The sequence below is a fragment of the Aulonocara sp. 'chitande type north' Nkhata Bay genome, linkage group LG3 (assembly GCF_057382095.1).
Source record: "Aulonocara sp. 'chitande type north' Nkhata Bay isolate Kocher_YH1m ecotype deep benthic linkage group LG3, A_spYH_male_GT1.1, whole genome shotgun sequence".
Lineage (NCBI taxonomy): Eukaryota > Metazoa > Chordata > Actinopteri > Cichliformes > Cichlidae > Aulonocara > Aulonocara sp. 'chitande type north' Nkhata Bay.
Genome location: NC_141346.1, coordinates 78,473,399 through 78,495,352, shown reverse-complemented (window position 1 = coordinate 78,495,352; position 21,954 = coordinate 78,473,399). Strand labels below are relative to the sequence as shown.

At 43.8% G+C, this 21,954-nt stretch overlaps 2 protein-coding genes and 1 pseudogene across 3 annotated transcripts in view; all 3 read left to right on the top strand.

Annotated features, from left to right (window-relative positions):
- Positions 1-21,954, top strand: part of LOC147337109 (uncharacterized) — a 360,298-nt gene that overhangs the window by 65,628 nt on the left and 272,716 nt on the right. The gene's annotated exons all lie outside the window — the stretch shown is intronic.
- Positions 1-21,954, top strand: part of LOC147337110 (protein NLRC3-like) — a 547,272-nt pseudogene that overhangs the window by 277,215 nt on the left and 248,103 nt on the right. The window lies entirely within an intron of this gene.
- Positions 1-21,954, top strand: part of LOC147337113 (protein NLRC3-like) — a gene marked incomplete at its 5' end in the record, with an annotated part of 31,935 nt that overhangs the window by 6,587 nt on the left and 3,394 nt on the right. The window contains 3 exons of the mRNA XM_086266079.1: positions 7,975-8,148; positions 8,377-8,550; positions 15,140-15,313. Of these exons, the coding sequence (XP_086122205.1) occupies positions 7,975-8,148; positions 8,377-8,550; positions 15,140-15,313 (522 nt within the window). The remainder of the gene's footprint in view (positions 1-7,974; positions 8,149-8,376; positions 8,551-15,139; positions 15,314-21,954) is intronic.

Below are 21,954 nucleotides of genomic sequence, written 5' to 3'. Positions count from 1 at the left end.
AAGGCGAGTAGCCCATCTGGCTACATCTACCCCCCCTTTTTTGTATTGGCGCCCCGACAATAACTCAAGGAACCTAACACCATGGCCTGAATATGGCAAGCTGAGCATTAGCAACTGACGCAGATTCAACAGGACGTGGCAAGTGATAAACATTTGAGTGCTCACCAGCTGTTGAACGTGCTGTTCTCCGCAAATGTGGCCCACTCACCTCAGACTGTTCAACAGAGCCCAAGGAAGAACCTGGGGGAGCAGAGGTCGAGGGTGCTACAATCACACTGGGAGTAGACCTGAGCTCCACCGATGGAACTCTAGAGGCATCGGGAAGTGACACCACAGGTGCTACAGGGTGTGAGGGTACCTCAGGGACAAGGAGCCAGAACTCGTCGTCACTCAGAGAGGTCTGCTCTGAGTCAGCGGGTACAGGTGGGGGTGGAACCGGTGGACCAGGTGTAGGCGGCCCTAGGCTGACCTGTGCCTTTAACATGTCACGATGGACATGTCGAACCTTCTCCAAGTCTCCCGCGGGGGCAATGGTATAAACAGCCCCGTTCTCTTGGGGTGCCCTCAACACCTGATAGACAACAGAGCTCCAAAGGTCCTGGATCTTGTGCAGGCCCCGGGCGCTGTGATCTCGAAGATACACCAGCTGACCGACCTTTAAAGGAACAGGGTGGACTCTCTGGTCATGCCGCTCCTTACGACGGTCAGCGGCCAGCGACAACCGTGCCCGAGCTCCCTCAAAAGCCACCATTAACCTGGCTTGGTGCTCGGCCACCCAGTCCTGTACCTCTCCAGGCACTGGGTCCTGAACGCGGCCTAGAAGGAAATCAATAGGCAGCCTAGGATCCCTGCCAAACATCAAGAAAAACGGTGACTCTCCAGTGCCCTGATGCGGCGTGCTATTATAGCAAAAGAGCACATGCGGTAAGCATGCAGCCCAGTCGCGTTTCCGAGATGATGGCAGAGTCCGGAGGAGGTTATGGAGGGTTCGGTTAAACCGTTCGCACTGCCCATTACCCGCTGGGTGGTAAGGGGTTGTACGGGACTTGGCTACCCGATACAACTCGCATAACTGTTGCATCACCAAACTCTCAAAATTTCTACCCTGGTCAGAGTGGAGGTGGCTTGGAACGCCAAACTTAAAAAACCACTCTGTTAACAGGGCCTGGGCCACAGTAGAGGCCCGCTGGTCCCGGGTAGGGACTGCAACAGTGTATTTGCTAAAAACGTCAGTCATAACCAAGACGTTTTCAACTCCACTACGGGAAGGTTCCAACACCGTGAAGTCTATGGCCAGAATTTCATTTGGCCTAGACGGCAACGGGTGACCCATATAACTATGAGACCCCAACTCTGAGTCCTTTGCGACCTGACAGCGTTCACAACGCTGAACCCATTGCTTGATGTCAGAGGACATCCCGGGCCAATAGCAACGCTGCCTGACCAGTTCAGTGGTACGCTCAATACCTTGGTGCCCATGGTCCTGGTGCAGCTGCCTCAAGGTCTCAGGCTTCAGAGCCTCTGGGAGAACAAGTTGGAGGGCTTCCTCACCTCCACCTGGACGCAAAATATGGCGAAAAAGGATGCCATCCTTCTCCACCAGACGATCCCACTGACGCAGCAGAACCATGACTGGTTTGGGGACCTGACTCCTTTCCTCCGAAGAGGGTGGGGTGTGCCTCCTCCAGTATACCAAGAAATCCTTGAGGAGGGGGTCAGCCTCCTGCAAAGCACGAATATCCTCCAGGGAGTGAGATGGAAAGGCCCCAATCTCCAACTGAGTAACGGAGGGCAAAACGGCTGGACACTGAGCCTGCTGAAGTGAAGTCAGGACACAAGTCCCAGGCAACACACCCTCGGCCAAGCTGGAGCTCGTCTCATACTGTCGAGAGAGAGCATCAGCATTCCTATTACTGCGGCCTGAGCGATACTTGATCTCAAAATCGAATGCCGCCAGCTGGGAGGCCCACCTCTGCTCGGTGGCACCCAGCTTAGCTGAAGAGAGATAACTGAGTGGATTGTTATCGGTGTAAACCACACACTTCTGCCCCAGCAGGTACTCCCGGAACTTCTCGGCCATGGCCCACTTGAGTGCAAGAAACTCCAGCTTCATGGAGCTGTAATTGTCCATATTGCGCTCATGTGGCCGAAGACCTCGACTAGCATAAGCCACTGGCCTTCTACATCTTGGGAGAGAACTGCACCTAAACCACTGTGGCTGGCGTCAATCTCCAAGATAAATGGGCGCGTAAAGTCAGCATATGCTAGCACAGGTGCAGACACAAGCTTTGCTTTCAGGGCCTCAAAGCTCTCCTCACACTGAGGGGTCCAAATAGCACTCAAACTCTGTCCCGAGCCCTTCTTTGTCTTTGTGCCAGCCGATTTAGCCACCACTTGATGCAGGGGAGTCGCCAATGCGGCAAACCCCTCCACAAAGCGCCGGTAATAGCTGGCGAAACCCAAAAAGGATCGCAACTCTGACACGGAACGAGGACACTGCCATTTGGCTACTGCGTCAACCTTGGCTGGATCGGTCGAGACACCCTCACAGGAGATTACATGGCCCAAGTAGTTAACCTTCTGCTGGAAAAAGGCACACTTTTCTAACTTAGCCTTGAGCCCCTGTTGCTGCAGCCTTGCCATCACCATCTCTAGCCGTTGCAGGTGCTGAGAGACAGACGAGGAGAACACAATGATGTCGTCTAGGTACAGCAGTAATGACTGGCACTGCTGATCCCCGAACATCCTCTGCATTAGGCGCTGGAAGGTACCAGGAGCATTGCACAGCCCGAATGGCATACGATTCCACTCGAACAGGCCAAACGGTGTGCAAAAAGCGGTCTTGGGCTTATCCTGCTCAGAAACTGGCACCTGGTTGTACCCGCTGGCCAGGTCGATGGTAGAAAACCAGCGTGCGCCAGCTAGGGCATCCAGACTTTCCTCGATGCGAGGTAAGGGGAAGGCGTCCTTCCTTGTTTTGCTATTCAGCAAACAATAGTCAACGCACAGACGGAGGCTTCCATCCTTCTTGCGGACCAACACGATGGGAGAGGCATAAGGACGGCTACTTTCCCTAATTACCTGGGCCTCCAGTAGCTGGTTGATATGAGCCCTGACAGCCTCATAATCAGAAGGAGGAATTCGCCTGTACCTCTGCCGGACAGGTGCGTCATCGAGCAGCGGTATGTCGTGCGAAATGAGGTTTGTGCAGCCCAAGTCTCCCTCATAAGTGGAGAAAACAGAGCGGTACTTCCGCAAAAGTAACCGTACCTCATGCTGCTCTGGCTCAGCGAGAGCAGACAGGTCAATCGTATCCACCATCTCTTGAGCAGGGCTGCTGGTTGTATGGGAGGAAACGGTAACGGGAAAAGAGTGTTCCTCGCTAACACCGGCAGGGAGGCTAACAACAGTAGCTTTGCTTATCACTCCCAAACGGGTCCGCGGGTGGAGAACAGCTTCCGCTGTCCCTACATTGGTGACTGGGATGTAGGCAACGCCCTTATCCACCTGGACCAAACATGGAGAGGCCAGCAACCCAACTGGCAACCCGGACTCAGAAGGTTCAAAAAGCACAGCCTGACCTGACAACTGCTGAGAACAAGTAGTGGCCACCAGCTGCATAACACCACCAGGTATCCGCACGGCCCGCGGGCCCTGTACCTTAACGGTACCGACAGGGTCCTCTGGGGCTTGGGCTGCAGACTGGTGACACTGATGTAAGGCCTCCAAAACTGGTCTCGGTGCCGGTGACACAGAAGGAGAATTAAACAAGGAGCCACCGAAAGCCCCAAACAGTTCTTGATAACAGCGGCGGATTACGTTCATTCCTAAGATGCCAGGGACAGAGGGCGTAGCCCCAGGAGGGTCCTTCACTATAAGGATTCCACAAGAGGGCATTTCCTTGCCACACAGGAGTACACTGAGCTCCAAATAGCCAATGTAAGGGATGGCAAGCCCATTGGCAGCCCGAAGCTGTAGCCAATGGCATGACTGAAGGCGTTCTTGTCCCCAAGGGGCAAAATGTGCCAAAAAGAAACTTTCTGTGATGGTGGAAACCATGGACCCAGTATCCACCAAACAAGGGACAGTTACCCCACTAATAAGCACATCCATCTTTGGACACAATGAAATTAGCCTGCCAATCCTATCTTTCTGTGAGCCAGTGAACTCCCCACCTGAACTGTGACTCTGCAGCTCAGATGGCGTTAGTTTTCCGACTGGGTAGCGGGAAGATGATTGCCAACTGCGGCATAAGGAGGGCCTGAATCAGAACCTGCTCTAGGGCGGCGTGAAGCCCGCTCCCCAGTGCACTCCCTAGCAAAGTGTCCTGGCTGCTGACACCGGCGACAAATCACCGAGCCAGCCCGTGAAGGCCGAACACTTCTTCGGGGGTTCTGTAAAGAAACCACTGTCTCAGTGAGCTGATTTAACTGCTCTTGTTGGCGCTTTAGGAGTTCCTTTAGCTCACGCCACTCGGACTCGGGTGTACCAACAGGAGCGAACCTAGGGCTAGTGTGCACTCCACACTGAAAACCATATGCCGATGGTTGAGAATAGCCACGGTCGCGAACACCGCCTGAAAACCCTTCTCTTTCCCATCTAATTGCTTCCCCGCGCACCTCTAACAAGGTGGCAGTAGGCACACGGCGAACGTATTGTTTAAGCTCTCTGCGGAGACCACTATCAACAACATGTTCTACAAACTGGTCTCGGAGCAACACCTCTGCGTTACGCATACCATCAGGTGCACTTTGTTTTACTTGCTCCATCAGAGCCATTAGCGCTAAGGAAAACTCCTGCAAAGTCTCTCCCTCCCGCTGTCTCCTCGAAAAGAAAGCCTGCTGCAGAGTGACATAGGACTGCGCATTGCCATACAGTTCCTTTAAAATGGTCAACACCCGAGCAGGATCCCCTCGCTCTAAATTAGGGCGAAATTTGATCTCCTCCCTTGCTTCTCCCTCTAAATGGTCAAAAATAAAGAAAGCTTGATCAGCAACAGACAGGTGCCGGGCACGCATGCATGCTTGAACCTCTTCGACCCATTCAGCTATATTGATGCCTGTTCTACCATTGAACATGGGACATTTACGGTCCCTAGGCACCACCACCAGACGCTCTGTAACGGCAGCCTGGCTACCAACATTTGGTATGCAACCAGCTGGTACGAAAGAGGACGACGCGGCCCCACCACCAGACTCGAGCACAGCGCCCCCGTCCCGGCGCAATTGCTCATTATCTGCCCTTAACTGCGCTACCAAGTCTCTAAGTTGCTGCAATTCTTCCTCCATAATAAATTTTGACCCAAAAAAAAGAAAATTAAATCAGCAAGGTGCTAAAATCCTATTACTCTTCCTTCTACCTGGATACTGCTGTCTTGTCTATAATCACACTCTAAAACAAATAGAGCCTACCAACAGGTGAACTAGGATCTTTGCAAAAAAAATAAAACAATTTACAAGACCAAACATCTACCTCAAATGTGCATCCTGTCGACCAACGCCAAGTATGTGACCAAGTGGTCGGCGGGGTTATGAACAAAATAAATAAACTTGACAACGCCACCTAGGGGAATTACACCCCCAGGAAATATATTTAAGAAAAATAAATAAAAGGAATAAAAGAAGACCGCACAGATTCAAGGATGCATACTGAGGCAGGTTGGCTTCCAATATTAAAACAGTTTTATTTATAGAAATGAATAAAATATTATAAATAATATTTTATAAATAAAATATTAAAAGTCAAGATGTAGTGTCATTATTGACAGTGTCCTACAGTAAAAATAAACAATCGTGGAACTTGGACTTACCAGCAGCCGTGGAACCAAAAGAAAATCACACCAAAAGAATCACTGCAGACCACCCAGTGCTGTACAAAAGAAAGTGTGAAAACGACCCACCACCTGAGGTCCCAGGGCCACTGGCTCGTCCTCCTTCACTGAAATAAAACACAGAAAAGTATGTTAAAAGAATAAAAGGACACTGAGCGTCAGGCTCGCTACAAATCATAAAAAGACTAAAACACACTTTAATAACTTTAATAAAAGAAATCACACACACACACACACACACACACACACACACACACACGGGAAAGGCTTATTCCCCACGGGTCAAACTACCACTCGTGCTGGTAATAATTATTCTCAGGCGTAGGCCGGTCTGGCTCCCCACCGGCTGAGACCGGCCACCCAGGCGATTTGGAGTCCCAGCACGACACTCGGGCAGAGAATCACTTCAGCCCGATCACAGAAGTGTGGGTACGAGCAACAGTCCAGGGTAAAATAGAACACCAGGCGAACCCAAAAAAAGGTAAGCCTACTTAATAAAAACAAGATAAGACAAGACAAGACAAGCTCCACCGAGGAGGAGTCCTCACAACAGCGGCTGAGAAGGCAGTTCACTCTTCCAATTTAGATTGGGCGATTTGCCATGGAGAGGTGAGTACAGCAGTAAAACCCCCAGGACCGGAGGCACTATATTCTCATTGGTGGGGATAACACCAACACCTCTCTCCGCAATGGCAGAATAAAACAGACTGCTGTAGCTGTCATATAATCTGCTCTTGCTGATCAGTCCGTCGCAGTACGCCAGCATTTACTGCTGTATCGTACCAGAAGCTCGGGAGGAATTAATCCAACAAGACATCGGCTTAGCTTTATACAGGCTAGCGCCACCCTGCAATCAATGTGCAGGTGGGTTCCCAATTAACCCAATCACCTGATACAAGGAGCGAGTGCAGCGGAAAGAGAGCGAGGGTGGTAGAGCGAGCGAGAGAGAGAGAATGAGAGAAGAAAAACAACGGAAGGCGAGTAGCCCATCTGGCTACATCTACCTGACATTACCTGCGTACCTCACAGTTTGCAGGTAATGGGCATAATAATTACTGAACAGAGACATCCTGCTGTGAACTTTGTTGCTGTGGATCTAAAATGTAAAAATACATCTGAGAAGATTTCTAATCATGATTTTATGAGCCCCCAAAGTTTGATTCTGTTCATCTGGACGTAGCGCTCTCAGCGGGAGAAACATTTTGTCACTCATCAAGATGACTTCTTCAGGCTCAGCTGACTGCAGCTTTCCCCAATCTTATAAAAAGTACATCTGCATAATGACTCAAACATAATGGTCAAGGAACTGACCTCCCAGCCTTATTGTTCCGTCAGTGGGCTGGTTTCAGTCATTATGCAAATGTACTTTTTATAGGGTTGGAAACCAGAAGTCAGCTGAGACTGACGAAGTCACCTGGATGAGTGACGAAATGTTTCTCCCACTGAAAGCGCTACGTCCAGATGAACAGAATCAACTTTTGGGATTTACTAACCTGGATGATTGAGCATGGATCAAGACGGGTTTTTATGAGGTATACAGTTTCTTATAATTTCTAAACCAGAAGGTTGAGGAGATGGAGCTCATGATAACTGGCTACTGCCCTTCAGCGTGCTTTATGAAATCATCCAATCAAAATAAAGTTGGCCTTTAGGGAGAGCTGGGCTTTAAAGGGGAATGAGCCAAAGCAGCTTTTAGACAGAAAATGAAACGAGAGTCCAGGATGTGATACATTATTTATAACTACATTTACAGTAATCACACATATTAGAATTAATAAAGTGACCAGCAGTACTGTAGTAAGTCTAATACTGCAGTATTACACACATATTAGAATTAATAAAGTGACCAGCAGTACTGTAGTAAGTGTAATACTGCAGTACTCACAGGCCTGTGCCAGCAGACACTGAACTACTGTCACTAAATCAACCTGCTCTTCACTGGTTTCCATTTACATACATTGGAATAATTGTGTTTAATTTGAAATATTTTTCTTCTGTTACACTTAAATTCTTGAACATTTTTTATTTAATTGTGCATTGTAGTGTACTCATTTGTACACATTTGATTACTTAGATTCAACATATAAAGAGATTTTATTTGATAATAAATATTATTGTTTTATTGTTCTTGTTATTTTTTTCAGGCTGAGCAGCTGTAACATCTCAGAGGAAGGCTGTGAAAATTTGTTGTCAGTGGTCAGCTCCCAGTCCTGTAGTCTGAGAGAGCTGGACTTGAGTACCGACAGCCTGGAGGCTTCAGCAGTAAAGCTTCTGTCTGCTGCAGTGGAGAGTCCACACGCCAAACTGAATATTCTGAGGTCTGACCGATTTGTATTCTTTTTTCTTTTGTTTGTTTGTTTTGTTTTGTTTTTAACTGAGAAAATAAATCCAGCAATTTAAACAGTAGAGGTAAACTTGATCAATTTACTGTTGTTTCGTACCACATCTGCTCAGCATAAAACAACAAGGATTCTTAAAATATAAGATTAGTTATTGCACCCTGATTACACTTTAACATCAGTCTTTGTTCATGTTTTCATTTTCAGACTCAACGTCTGTGAACTTCTAGCGGAAAACTGTGAAGCTGTGTCCTCAATGCTCAGCTCTCAGTCCTCTACTCTGACAGAGCTGGACCTGAGTATCAAAAATGTGCAGGATTCAGGAGTGAAGATTCTGTCTGCTGGACTACAAAGTTTAAACTGTAAACTAAATACTCTGAGGTCAGATCAATTGACATTTTGTTTTTTTTAAATGAACCAATTAAACATTTTATTCAAGGCTTCCGGTTCCGGCGCTCGTGGGGATGGACACCTAGTACGAGAGCTCTCGACTGAAACTTATTAAAACTGCCCCAAGTAAATTAATACACTATCTAAGTGCACATAAAGAGGAAAAAGGGGTTTAAATGATGTCCAGAAAGAACAAAATAGCTAAGAAGTTAACGTTTGAAAACGTGGAAGATGGCAATGTGCAGCTAACAGAAGGGGCTAACATTAGCCCCTATAGGGCTAGCCGAGGCCACTCTCCCACTCCTAGCCGCGAGGATTCTGGGACAGAAGATGAGGTTGACCCAGCAAGTTTGACACTGATACTGAAAGAACTGAGAGGCGTTGGGAAAGAGGTGAAAGAATTTCGAAAAGACACGAAAGCGCAACTGGTGGAAATAAGGGGTGAGTTGGATAAAGCCAATGCGCGGCTTAATGATGTGGAAACCAGGGTTGCAGAACACAAAGATAAGCTCCAGAACACAGACGAGATTTTGTCTGAGATACTAACAATGCAATTCAATGTTATTTATATAGCGCCAAATCACAACAAAAGTCACCTCAAGGCACTTCATAAATACAGAGAAAAACCCAACAATCACATGACCCCCTATGAACAAGCACTTTGGTGACAGTGGGAAGGAAAAACTCCCTTTTAACAGAAAGAAACCTCTGGCAGAACCAGGCTCAGGGAGGGGCGGGGCCATTTGCTGTGATTGGTTGGAGTGAGAGAAGGAAGACAGGATAAAGACATGCTGTGGAAGAGAGACAGAGGTTAATAACACATATGATTCAATGCAGAGGTCTGTTAACACATAGTGAGTGAGAAAGGTGACTGGAAAGGAAAAACTCAATGCATCATGGGAATCCCCGGCAGCCTATGTCTATTGCAGCATAACTACGGGAGGATTCAGGGTCACCTGGTCCAGCCCTAACTATATGCTTTAGCAAAAAGGAAAGTTTGAAGCTGATCTTCAAAGTAGAGAGGGCGTCTGTCTCCTGAACTCAAACTGGGAGCTGCTTCCACACCCAGTCCAACATAGCCAGGCTTTCTTTGCTGCTTTGACAAAACCTCAAATCCCAGTCAGAGATGATGAGCATCATCACAGTGATGATCATTTCTCTATTAACCCAGGCTTTCTGCTTCAGGATCTGTGCACGCTCAGAAAACAAGGAGACCTTTAAACATAATTTCACTAAATGGATGGATTGAGCTCAGCCTACAGATGAACTGGTGCCAGAGATCATAAAGAACATCAAACAGTCAAATTCAACACTTTTAATGGAAATATGAGATTAATCTTAAAAGTAGAGATAGTGTCTGTCTCCTGAATCCAAACTGGAAGCTGGTTCCACAGAAGAGGGGCCTGAAAACTGAAGGCTCTGCCTCCCATTCTACTTTCAAATACTCTAGGAACAACAAGTAGGCCTGCAGTGTGAGAGCGAAGTGCTCTAATAGGGTGATATGGTACTACAAGGTCATTAAGATAAGATTGGGCCTGATTATTTAAGATCTTGTATGTGAGGAGCAGGATTTTGAATTCAATTCTGGATTTAACAGGAAGCCAATGAAGGGAAGCCAAAACAGGAGAAATCTGCTCTCTCTTTCTAGTCCCTGTCAGGACTCTTGCTGCAGCATTTTGGATTAACTGAAGGCTTTTCAGGGAGTTTTTTGGACATCCTGATAATAACGAATTACAATAGTCCAGCCTGGAAGTAATAAATGCATGAACTAGTTTTTCAGCGTCACTCTGAGACAGGATATTTCTAACTTTAGAGATGTTGCGCAAATGGAAGAAAGCATGCAGGAAAAGTTTCAAACAAAACTAACATCACTGGAGGCTTACTCGAGGAGGGAGTCGCTCAGACTGTACAGGGTGCCGGAGGGAGAAGAATCGGGAGCTCCATCTATGGCCCACTTTGTGGAGAAGCTACTCCGGGAGAATCTCGCCATCCCACCATCAACACCGTTACAAATTCAGAGAGCACACAGAGTGTTATCATTACTCCCTCCGGACGGCTCCCAACCCAGATCGATCCTGGTAAAATTCCTGTGCTTCACGGTTAAAGAAGAAGTGCTGAGGCTCGCTTGGCAAAAGAAAGGTTTTATGTGGAATTCCAGCAAGATCAACCTCGACCACGATTACCCCCCTGAGATCATGGCTATGAGGAAGGAGTATGCAGAGGCACGAAAGGTCCTAAAAGAGAAGAATGTACGGTTTAGGACCCTCTACTCAGCGCGCCTTAAGGTTTTTTTCGAAGAAGGAGTGAAAACCTACAACACGGTGGAGGAGGCAACGGCTGACCTGGCGAGTCGGGGCCTGCCGGTAAAGGTGATTACACCACCGGCAACCCCCAGAGAAAAACTACAAAGATGCCCGCTGTGGCGGGGAGTTGGTGGTCGGCGTCCGCGTCAGATCCGAGGAGCTGCGGGATATAGAGAGAAGCTGCAAGTATACAGACGTGAAGAGAACGAATTTAATGTTATGTATTAGCTATGGACAACATGGTGAAATATGGTTACTGTCGAGCTAAAATGGGTGGGGCTTCTCGTGCTGTGAGTGACGTCGCAGTGGAAAGCCCCCTAACTCAGGGGGTAATAAGGGGTTTCCCTTCAAGTTGTGAGGGTGTCAGTGGAAGTGCTCCACTGTCAGAAGCCAGCTTAGGAGCTTTCAAGCTCCAGTTATGTTCAAATGTTTTCAGTTCATTCCTAACTTTTTTCACTTGTTACTGTTTTAAGAGGGGGTTGCCTGCTGCTATTGAGTTTATGCGCTGTGGTAACTTAATATATCTTTATGGGAAGTGAGTCAGTGAAAGTAATCTCTTTTAATGTTAACGGGGTTCTGAACGTGATTAAGATGAATAAGATACTGTCCAAACTAAGGAAGGAGAAGGCCCAGATTGCATTACTTCAGGAGACACACATGAACCAAGTAGATCACTTGAGATTGAAAAGAAAGGGTTTTAAATATGTATTCTCCTCTTCCGTTAAGTCCAAACACAAGAGGGGTGTGGCTACACTTATCTCTGGTACACTTAACTATGAACATATCTAAGAACTCTGTGACGAGGAAGGCAGATTGGTTAGAATAACAGAATGGATAGAAGGGTCTGAAATCACAATTTTAAATGTTTATGCTCCCCCTGGGAGCGATTGGCTATTCTATAGGAATATGTTTGATTTATTGGTGGATTCTCAGGGGATAGTTGTCTGTGGAGGGGATTTTAACTTTAGACTTGACCCTAAACTAGACTCCTCCTCCCCGACCAACCAGGTAACAGCACTTACTAGAAAAGTCAATTCCTATATGGTAGAGATGGGGATAATAGATGTATGGAGGGACCGCTACGCATCTACCAGAAATTTCACTCATTACTCTGGTTCCTTTAAAGTGTATGCAAGGCTGGACTACTTTTTTATGTTTAAAGTTGATAGGTTTAGGGTCAAAGACTGTGACATATTAACAAGAGATCTATCTGACCACAGTCCTATCTCTCTATCTTTGCAGGTGGCTAGGAAAAAATGTACCACACTGTGGAAATTGTTATCGCACCTTAATGATCCTGCCATAGTTTCCAAATTAAAGGTAGACATTAAAGAATTTCTAGATGTTAATGACACAGGAGAGGTATCTCCAACTAGTCTTTGGGATATGCTCAAAGCGGTAATGAGAGGTAAATTAATTTCTATCGCCTCCCACTTAAAGAGAATCAAAGGGCAAAAATTAGCAGAACTACAGGCAAATTTAAAGTTGAAAGAATAGGAAGACATAAACACCGCAAATCCTACTCTGAAGCAGGATATCAGGAAAATACAGGATGAAATTAATGATATTTACACCCAGGAGGCCCAAAATAACTTAATTTTTTTGAGGCAAAAATACTATGAGACAGGAGGGAAATCTGCAAAATATCTGGCACATAAATAACGCAAACAACTAGAGGAAAGTACGATATACCAAATCAAGGACCCCAAGACTAATATTCTGGAATCAAAATTAGAAGACATTCAGAAATGTTTTGAGACCTTCTTTAGGGAGCTGTACTCACAGCCCAATGCTACGGAGGAGAATTGTACTGATGCCTTTCTTAGCTCTCTAGAATTACCTTCACTCCCGTCTCTCAAAAATGAGCTTCTAACACATCCCATTTTAGTGGAAGAAATTAATGCAGCTCTTTCCAGATTAAAACCAGGTAAGGCAGTTGGGCCGGACGGGTTCAGTTCTCAGTGGTATCGCACCCTGAGGGCAGATCTAGTCCCCACATTGCTGAAGTCATTTAACTACATCCTACAGGAGGGAGAAATCCCACCCTCCTGGAGGGAGGCAACTATTTCAATTATCCCAAAAGAGGGGAAAGATAAACGAGAATGTGGAAACTATCGACCAATCAGTGTCCTTAACTTGGATGACAAACTATTTACTTCTATTCTTGCTCGTAGACTGGAGAAGTTTTTACCTGACCTCATCAATTTAGATCAGACTGGTTTCATTCACTATAGACAAACAACTGACAACATTAGGAGAATATTACACATCTCTGCTCAAATACAAAAGAACAAAACTCAATCAATAATAGGAAGCTTGGACGCTGAGAAAGCCTTCGACTCGGTCAGATGGGTATTTCTGTATAAGGTTCTGGGGAAGTTTGGCTTTCACGACAAGTTTATTAGAGTAATCCAAGGTCTGTATGCTCGACCCTCAGCCCGTATTAAGGTGAATGGTGATCTCTCCAAGCCCTTTGCTCTGGAACATGGCTGTAGGCAGGGTTGTGCAATCTCGCCACTTCTCTGATTTATTCATAGAAACATTTGGCCAAACGATTAGACAAAATCATAACATTAGGGGTGTTGCATTGTCAGGAGTTGAACATAAAGTGGTAATGTTCGCGGATGATGTACTGGTCTGCCTGGAGGAGCCAGAGAGGTCTTTTAGTGAGTTGATGTCTACTTTAAGTGATTTGGGGAAGTTATCTGGTTATAAGGTCAATATTTCAAAAACACAGGTGATGACTTTAAATGCTTCTGCAGCTTTACGTAGGAAATTTAAAGTCAATTGGGATAATGAGAAAATTAAGTACCTGGGAATATATTTGACTGCGGACCTCTCGGGGCTCTTTCAGGCAAACTACGAGCCAATATCTGCAAGTATAAAAGCTGATCTGCACAGATGGAATCTGGTCCCCTTCATGAGTCTCAGCTCCCAGGTAACTTTTAAAGCATGGATATCCTGTGGCCTTACAACATTCCTCTCTCTTACTCATAGAAATATTGTGCTCAGATTTGAGACCTTACAGGACAACCTGACAAAATACAACTTTCATAGATACTTACAGCTGAGATCATATATTGATCATGAATGCCAACTTCAATGATGCTGAGTCGCATTTTTTCCTCATCCTGAAAAATGCCACAACCATGACCCCTACTAAATCTATTTCTAAACTATACAAAGCCCTCTCTAGTGCCAGCAAGGATAACACTTTATACACTAAGGATAAATGGGAAAGGGAATCAGGGATTGCTATTTCTGTGGGGGAGTGGGAAAATGTTTTGTACTGCCAGTGGTCCACGTCCAGTTCTATGAGCTGGAAGGAACATGGCTGGAAGAATATTATTAGGTACTTCAAGACTCCATATCAGGAGAGGTACAAAGGGGCTTATATGCAATGCTGGAGACAATGCAGCTCGACTGTTGCTAACCATTTTCATGTCTTTTGGGACTGTCCCAAGTTAAAAAACGTTCAGGTCTCCTTAAGTGCAGTCTTTAACGTTCAAATACCTTTAGATTTTAAGGTTTTATACATGGGTTTGGTCCCCTTTCTGGAATGTAGGAGTGAGATTAAGTTGGTGCAATTACTCTTGGTGGCAAGTAAAAAAACAATTACTAGAAGATGGTTAAGCCCAGCCCAGCCTACCCTAGACGACTGGTTTGGGATCATTTTAGAGATATTTAGGATGGAAAAACTTACATATCTGTTAAGAAATCAAAAAGCCAAATTCTACCAAATTTGGAACAATTGGATCCAATTCATCACCCCCACGAGGGCTGACTTCACTTGATCTCACTATTACTTGGTTGTTTTTTGTTTGTTTGTTTTTTACATTTACTTCTATTACTATTGCTTGTTTATTTACTTATTTCTTCACAATGATTGCAGCATGGGCACCCCTCCCAGTTTGTGTTTATAGTTCCATGTAATGTGTTCTATATATCTCCTTTGGGAGAGCATGCGAGCAACTGTCCTAGTAATAGCTAGTGGAGGTTAATATGCACCCGCTGATCACTTTGTTTATCATTTGCTCTCCTGGACTTAATCTAAAACCTGGAAGGACTTTGTTCCCATGTTATTCATATACTGCTATGCAGATGGTTTTTTCTTGTCCAATCCAAATAAAGATATAATTAAAAAAAAACATTTTATTCAAGTTCATCCATATGATGTTGTATCTTAGTATGTTAAGGTTTCATCAAAAATAAAAAGATGGCATGTAATATAATAACAAACTTTACATAAGTATTATAGATTATCTTTTGTTTTTCAGACTGGGTGGCTGTAACCTGTCAGAGAGAAGCTGTGAAGCTCTGTGCTCAGTCCTCAGCTCCCAGTCCTCCAGTCTGAGAGAGCTGGACCTGAGTAACTCTGACCTGCAGGATTCAGGAGTGAAGCTTCTGTCTGGTGGACTAAAGAGTTCACAGTGTGCAGTGGAAACTCTCAGGTCAGGATTCAAACGTTAACACATATGATCATTTAAAATGTGAATTATATTATTGATTGACTTATCTATAGAGCTTTTAGCTAAACTTATATTTATATTTGAGTGGATTATTAGACTCTGAATTACTGTGTAAAATTTGTCACAGTCATACGATTTTGTTTATTTATTTATTTTTTTAATTCATGTACTGGCCATTTTACATAAATTTGGCTAATCTTCTACAATATATACATTTGATTTCGTTAGGAACAAAATGTTCAAATTACATATTTTGCTGGATATTGGGTATTAATGAAATTATTATGTCTTTAATGACACCACATTTCCATTTGTTGGAGGTTACTGGTGGTATTGTTTCAGTGTCTGAGTTTTCCTTGCAAAGAAACATCTGGAATTTAACAATACATGTTTTAAAGCTGTTTTCTCCAAAGGGATTTGTATTAGTGATGGTAAATTTGATTCTTTTTACCGAATCGAGTTTAAATGAGTCACTCACCAAAATGAATCGGGTTTTTTTTTAATCATTTGAGTCTCTGAGTCAGTTGCCCAGAGAGTGCCAAAAATGTACTTTTTCTCTCAAACTTAATTTGTTTTTATTTTCATGTAAATCCTACTGCTACGATGAGTGACTGAAAAATAAAAACAACTATTTTATAGAGCAAAAAAGAATAAGATTTCTAAATTGGACATTTATTTTTGTTTATGTTATTAGTATTTCCTCAAATGTGTTAAATATATATTTTCTCATCTAAATAATTTAGTCAAATAGTGATTTTCAGATTATTTTACTTACATTACTGCAGCAGATTGCGAGTCAGACACTGTTTTTTTTTAATAGTGGTGGAAATGAGTTCATATATTTTCCTTTAGTCTGCTTATCATCTTTGCACAAAAACAAAGTGTAGACTGAATGTTATATTGCATCAGTCAGACTATCAGGCTTCATCTCAGATGAAGGAGTGACTCTTCCGTGGTAACAAACTGTGAGTTTCAGCAGCTGAGAGGCAGGAGGGAAGGGTGAGTGAGTGGTCTTGATGCATTCTCAGTCTAGACTAGACTAGAAAGAGGGGCGCTGCTCTTGTGGCGACCAGCAGGTTGTCTCTCTCTGTCAGTGTTTTAACTTATTTTATTTCATTCTTTTATTCCTTTATATATATATTTTTTTGCCTGAGGAAATTCTATAGCATCGGCTTGTGCTTTGTGGAACTTCTTTTAACGAAGATGGGTTTTTTATTTCGCATGATTTTATTGGCAATCCTGACGGTTGTTTGGAGTCATTCCTTTACCATCAATAATCCTGGCTAATGTGCAGTCTCTGAGGAGTCAATTGGATGAACTGCATTTGAATGTTGCACACTTACGTGACTACAGGGATACATGTCTAATGGCATTCACAGAGACTTGGCTCAAGGACTCTGGAACTAAATGGCTTCGGGTTTCCCATACGTTTGGATCGAGACCCCGGAGCTACCCAGAAATCTCAAGGAGGAGTGTGTTTGTATATAAATCAGAAATGGTGTAAAAATGTGACCGTTCGTAGACAAGTGTGTCTGCCTGACATTGAGCTCCTCTCTGTGTCTTTGAGGCCGTTTTATCTGCCCAGGGAATTCCCACAGATCAACGTCACCATTGTTTACATCCACCCTAAAGCGAATCCTAAGAATGCGACTGACACCATCTCCATTTTTTTCCTAATAACAAACCATGGTCTTCAAAAGGTCTTATGAGGCTGATTCATGAAAGGAAAAAAGCTTTTATTGAAGGGAATATCTTGAAAGTTAGAGAAATTAGGAAGGAGATCAGATCAGAAATTAAAAAAGCCAAAGTAAAATACAAGGATAAGGTAGAGGCGGAGATGGGTAGCAATAACTTAAGGGTGGCCTGGGCAGGCATGAAACACATGACTGGTCACTGTTACAGTGACTGTAATAAGATAAGTCTTCCTGGTTTTAGTTCAGACTCTCAGTTAGCAAGTAGAGAAGCTTATAGACCCTCTACAATTTGCATACAGGCCTCGTAGACGTGTTGATGATGCAGTGGTCACTCTGTTGAACTTCCTTTATCGCCATCTTGATGGCGCCAAAGCTCATGCTCAGCTCTTATTTATTGATTTTTCTTCAGCTTTTAATACTATCCAGCCACATCTTTTAGCTGATAAACTTCTTAACCAGTTTACACTTGATCTTAATCTCGTTGGTTGGGTTTTAAACTTTTTAACTGACAGATCTCAGTGTGTGAGAGTGAACGGCTGTTTTTCCAAACAGCTGAACTCTTCCACTGGCTCACCGCAAGGTTGTTGTCTCTCTCCTCTACTGTATATTTTGTACACTAATGACTGTCGCAGTACACAGGCCAACAGGCATTTCATTAAATACGCAGATGACACAGTCATTGTAAGCCTCCTTCATGGTGAAGAGGATTCCCATGGGCCTGTTGTGGATGAGTTTGTTTCGTGGTGTGATCAGTCCTTCTTAATGATCAGCACCTTGAAAACCAAGGACATGGTTATTGACTTCAGGGAGACATCCCCTCATCCTGCGCTAACAGTGGTAAATGTGCAGCCATTGAACTGGTGGACAGTTATAAGTATTTGGGGGTTGTTCTTGATAAAGCTCTGTGCTTTGAGTCACATCTTGCTGCTACAGTGAAAAAGGTTCAACAAAGACTTTTTAAGGAGGTTGAGAGGTTTTAATGTTTCATCTGCAATGATGACTCGTTTTTTATAAAAGTTTTATTGAATCTGTTTTAACTTTCTGTATCATTGCTTGGTACGGTAATATGTCTCTGAATAATAAGACCAGACTTAACAACCTGGTTAAAGTGGCTGGTAAGATTTCAGGGAGGTCTCAGGTCCAGCTTGTGGACTTTTATAACAGGCAGGTGCTGAGGAAGGCGACCTCTGTCATGTTGTGTTCAGATCATCCTCTCTTTAATGATTTTCAACTGCTTCCATCAGGTCGTCGTTATAAAGTGCCTGCAGTGAAGACAAAGAGACATAGATTGTCTTTTGTACCTACTGCTATTATCATAGTTAATAACACTGAACCATATGTGTTGCTGCCATTGCACATTGTACTTTTTTGATGAAAAATCTAGGTTGTTTTCTCAGGCTTATATTATATTATATTATTTTGGAGTGTGTATGTGATGTGTTGGTTGCCTGTTTGTTTGTTTGTACGGACATCTACAACTATATGTAAAAATACAAAACAAAACAATTTTCAATTTGTTCTAGTTTATTGCACTTTTTGCTGTATATGTATATATGTATATGTAGTTACTATGGACTGAATGCATACATATTATTAAAATTTGGGCTATAACGGTTGTATTGATGTATAGCAACTTGAACTGCTCCCCAAAATGGCACTACAGCAGTGGTTCCCAAACTTTTTTTGCTGGGCCCCCCTTTGTTTTACACGAAAAACGTTCGCCTCCCCCCCGGCGCGTGAACAGCACGCACACGCACTAACACATCCTCCAACCACACACGCCCATATTTTGCTCCATTGCGGTTTATTTCACACCTCAAACATTTAGTAAACAATTAAGCAAATACAAGTAATCTGCAATAAATTACAGGTAGTAAGAAAATAAACTACTAAATCTTTTACGCTACGTCCGCACCTACACTGGTATTTTTTTTTTTTTTTTTTTTTTTTTTTTTTTTAAATGACATCAGAAACAGCAGTATGCGACATTACGTGATGGCAGAGCTTCAGTTCATCCTTTGTCATTTTTTTTTTTTTTTTTTTTTTTTTTTTTTTTAATAAATAGGACAGGGGGAATGAATGAGAGAGAGAGGGGGAGAGAAAGAAAGAAAACCCAAGGGGAGAAGAGACGGTGAGAAGGGGGGGGAAGAGAGACAAAAAAAAAAAAAAAAAAACTCCTGGGTCACCTGTATGGAGAAAAAACAAACAAACAAACAAACAAACAAACAGAGGAGACAGCAAACAACAAAGAGCAACATAATAATAGAGAAAACAAAGCACCATCACAATAAACTAGCTAGTCATAGATATCAGTATTTACTAAGTAATAAACGATATTGTGCAGCACGCAAGATAGACAGCGCACAGTGTGCTTTGAGGCAGCAGCCAAGAAAGCTTTAGTCCGCGTCTGTGAATACCCATGTGTGCATACCTGTGTGGATCAGCATGCTTGCATTCCAAAGGTTTCTCCATGTAATGATCTGGGTGGGGTGAAGAGAGCGCCATGCATCGCAAAGACCAAAGTCGTTCATATACTGTTTGATTATATTTGTGGACTGCCAATTACGCTGAGTTCCTGTTGTGTTGAGCCTATCCATTTCTTCATTTAGTCCAAGGTTGAGGTCACCGCCAAGAATGAGTGTGCAATCAAGGTGTTCAGAGAGTGCACTAAAAAAACCGTGGAAGAATGAGGGTTCATCAACATTTGGACCATATATACTAACAATACATAGTTTTTTGTTCAATATTGATAGTTTAATAATTAGAAATCTACCCTCTGGATCTATAACTGTATCGAGTACTGTAAAATTAACATTTTTATGTATTAAAATTGCTACTCCCCGTTGTCTAGAATTATAACCGGCTGCAAACGCGTTAGGAAACTCAGGTGTTTTAAGTTCGTTTAAACCTGTGACAGGTTTGTGAGTTTCTTGTAATAAAACAACATCTGCCTGTAGTTTTTTAAGCTGGTTAAATATTTTTAACCTCTTTCCTCTGGTGCCAGCTCCATTTACATTCCATGTGACAAACCTCAGCATGCCCTTAATTGTGCGTGTATGTTTAATGATGTATGCTGGGTGTTTCGTTTAGACAGGTGGAGAGAATATGGAAACATCCCTTGTTTGTAAATAGAAAGAGAAAAAGAAGTGTGGTGAGAGACTCCATAAGTCTGACTATGTGTGTGAATATTCACTAATATGAACAAGCGTGGCTTGCTTATGTGTCCTGCAAGTCTGTGCGTGCTGTGAGGCTGTTGTGAATGTGCTGCCGTTGAGCTGATGTGTTTGCGTGATCGTGTTGTGAAAATATGGAGAAATAGAGGGTGTTGTTTGTAGGTGAGTGGGGAAGTAGGTGACCACAGCAGTGAAAGACAAGAGAAAGAAAGAAACCACATGAACTGTGAGCGACAACAAAAAAAAGGAAACGAAACGGAAACATTCCAATTAAAGCAATGACGGAGGGTGACGGTATTATATCTGCTATGACATCCTACTGATATTACTAGGTTAAACACATTTTAAAGGAGAAAGTGTGAATGAATAAGAAAAGAGTGTAGCGGGTTCTTATCTGGAGTGCAGTCAGTATAACCACGGTGTGGTGCCGGGGTCGCGGTACAGCTGTCCGTCCACGTAGAGCCGGTCCACAGCGATGACAGCACGGGAGCCTTTCTGGATAAAGCTACGTCGAACGGGGAACAGGACCTTGCGTCGTTCCAGGATCTCTTTGGGGAACTGGTCGTTCACGCTGAAGTCCGTTCACTGGTATTTTTGAAAACGCAGCTGTTTCATCCAAACAGCGTTTCAAATCACCAAAAACTGAGATTTTTTTAAAACTCCTTTTTTGCGGACGAGGAATACAGAGTTCATCTGGCAACGTCAAAGGTTGCGCCTTTTTTCACGTCACGTTATTGTTTATGTGAGATGAATTGCAGAATGGCAGACAGAGACAAAATACTGTTACTCTGAGTATCTGCAGGTTTCACACGCAGTTACTGTCCCTCCATTTACAAAGGCGTCACGGGTAGTTGTTTTTTCTTCTTCTGTAATACTAATCAACATTGCTGTCAATACATTTTCAAAAAATGCCTCTCTGTGCAAAATGGGTTCAAAAACATAAACAGCTGTGGGATCCTGTTTGTCTGTGATTTGAATCGAGGGAACAAATCGTGGCAGGATCAGCCTGATGTTATTTGTATCCCGCTGTAACTTTACTCTATAAAGAGCAAACATCTCCAACATGTCAGGAGTAGTTAGTCACTACAACAAGTGTTTGTGAACTAAAAATTAAGAATGTGGGATCCTGTTTGTCTGTGATTTGAATCGAGGGAACAAATCGTGGCAGGATCAGCCTGATGTTATTTGTATCCCGCTGTAACTTTACTCTATAAAGAGCAAACATCTCCAAAATGTCAGGAGTAGTTAGTCACTACAACAAGTGTTTGTGAACTAAAAATTAAGAATGTGGGATCCTGTTTGTCCATGATTGGAAGAGCCCAGCGCTGCTCCCGACGCAGGGACCTACCTCAGCACCTGTGCAGGTGAAGCCAAAGGGCAGATTTGCTTCACCATATTTTCTAGTCTTTGGCTTAGAATGAAGTTGGTTTGGAAACATATTCAGCGATGCTTCATCTCCTGCTTTGCGTTTCTGTGGGCGCCGTGCTAGCACTGTTCAAGCGTTTTGTTCCCCTCCCTTTTCATACCGCGCCCCCCCTGCCATGGCTCTGCGCCCCCCCCTAGGGGGCGGGCACCACAGTTTGGGAAGGTCTGCACTACAGCATGTAAAAATCTAAAGATAAGCTCTGGCAGACTTGGTTCTATGGTAGGTCTTAAAGGGTTTAACATCAAAGATTCAGTGGAGAGCTACTGTAACAGCTGAATAGAAAAACTCTTCCTCCCCTGGTGTGCTACTCTTCACAACCCGCAGGACTTT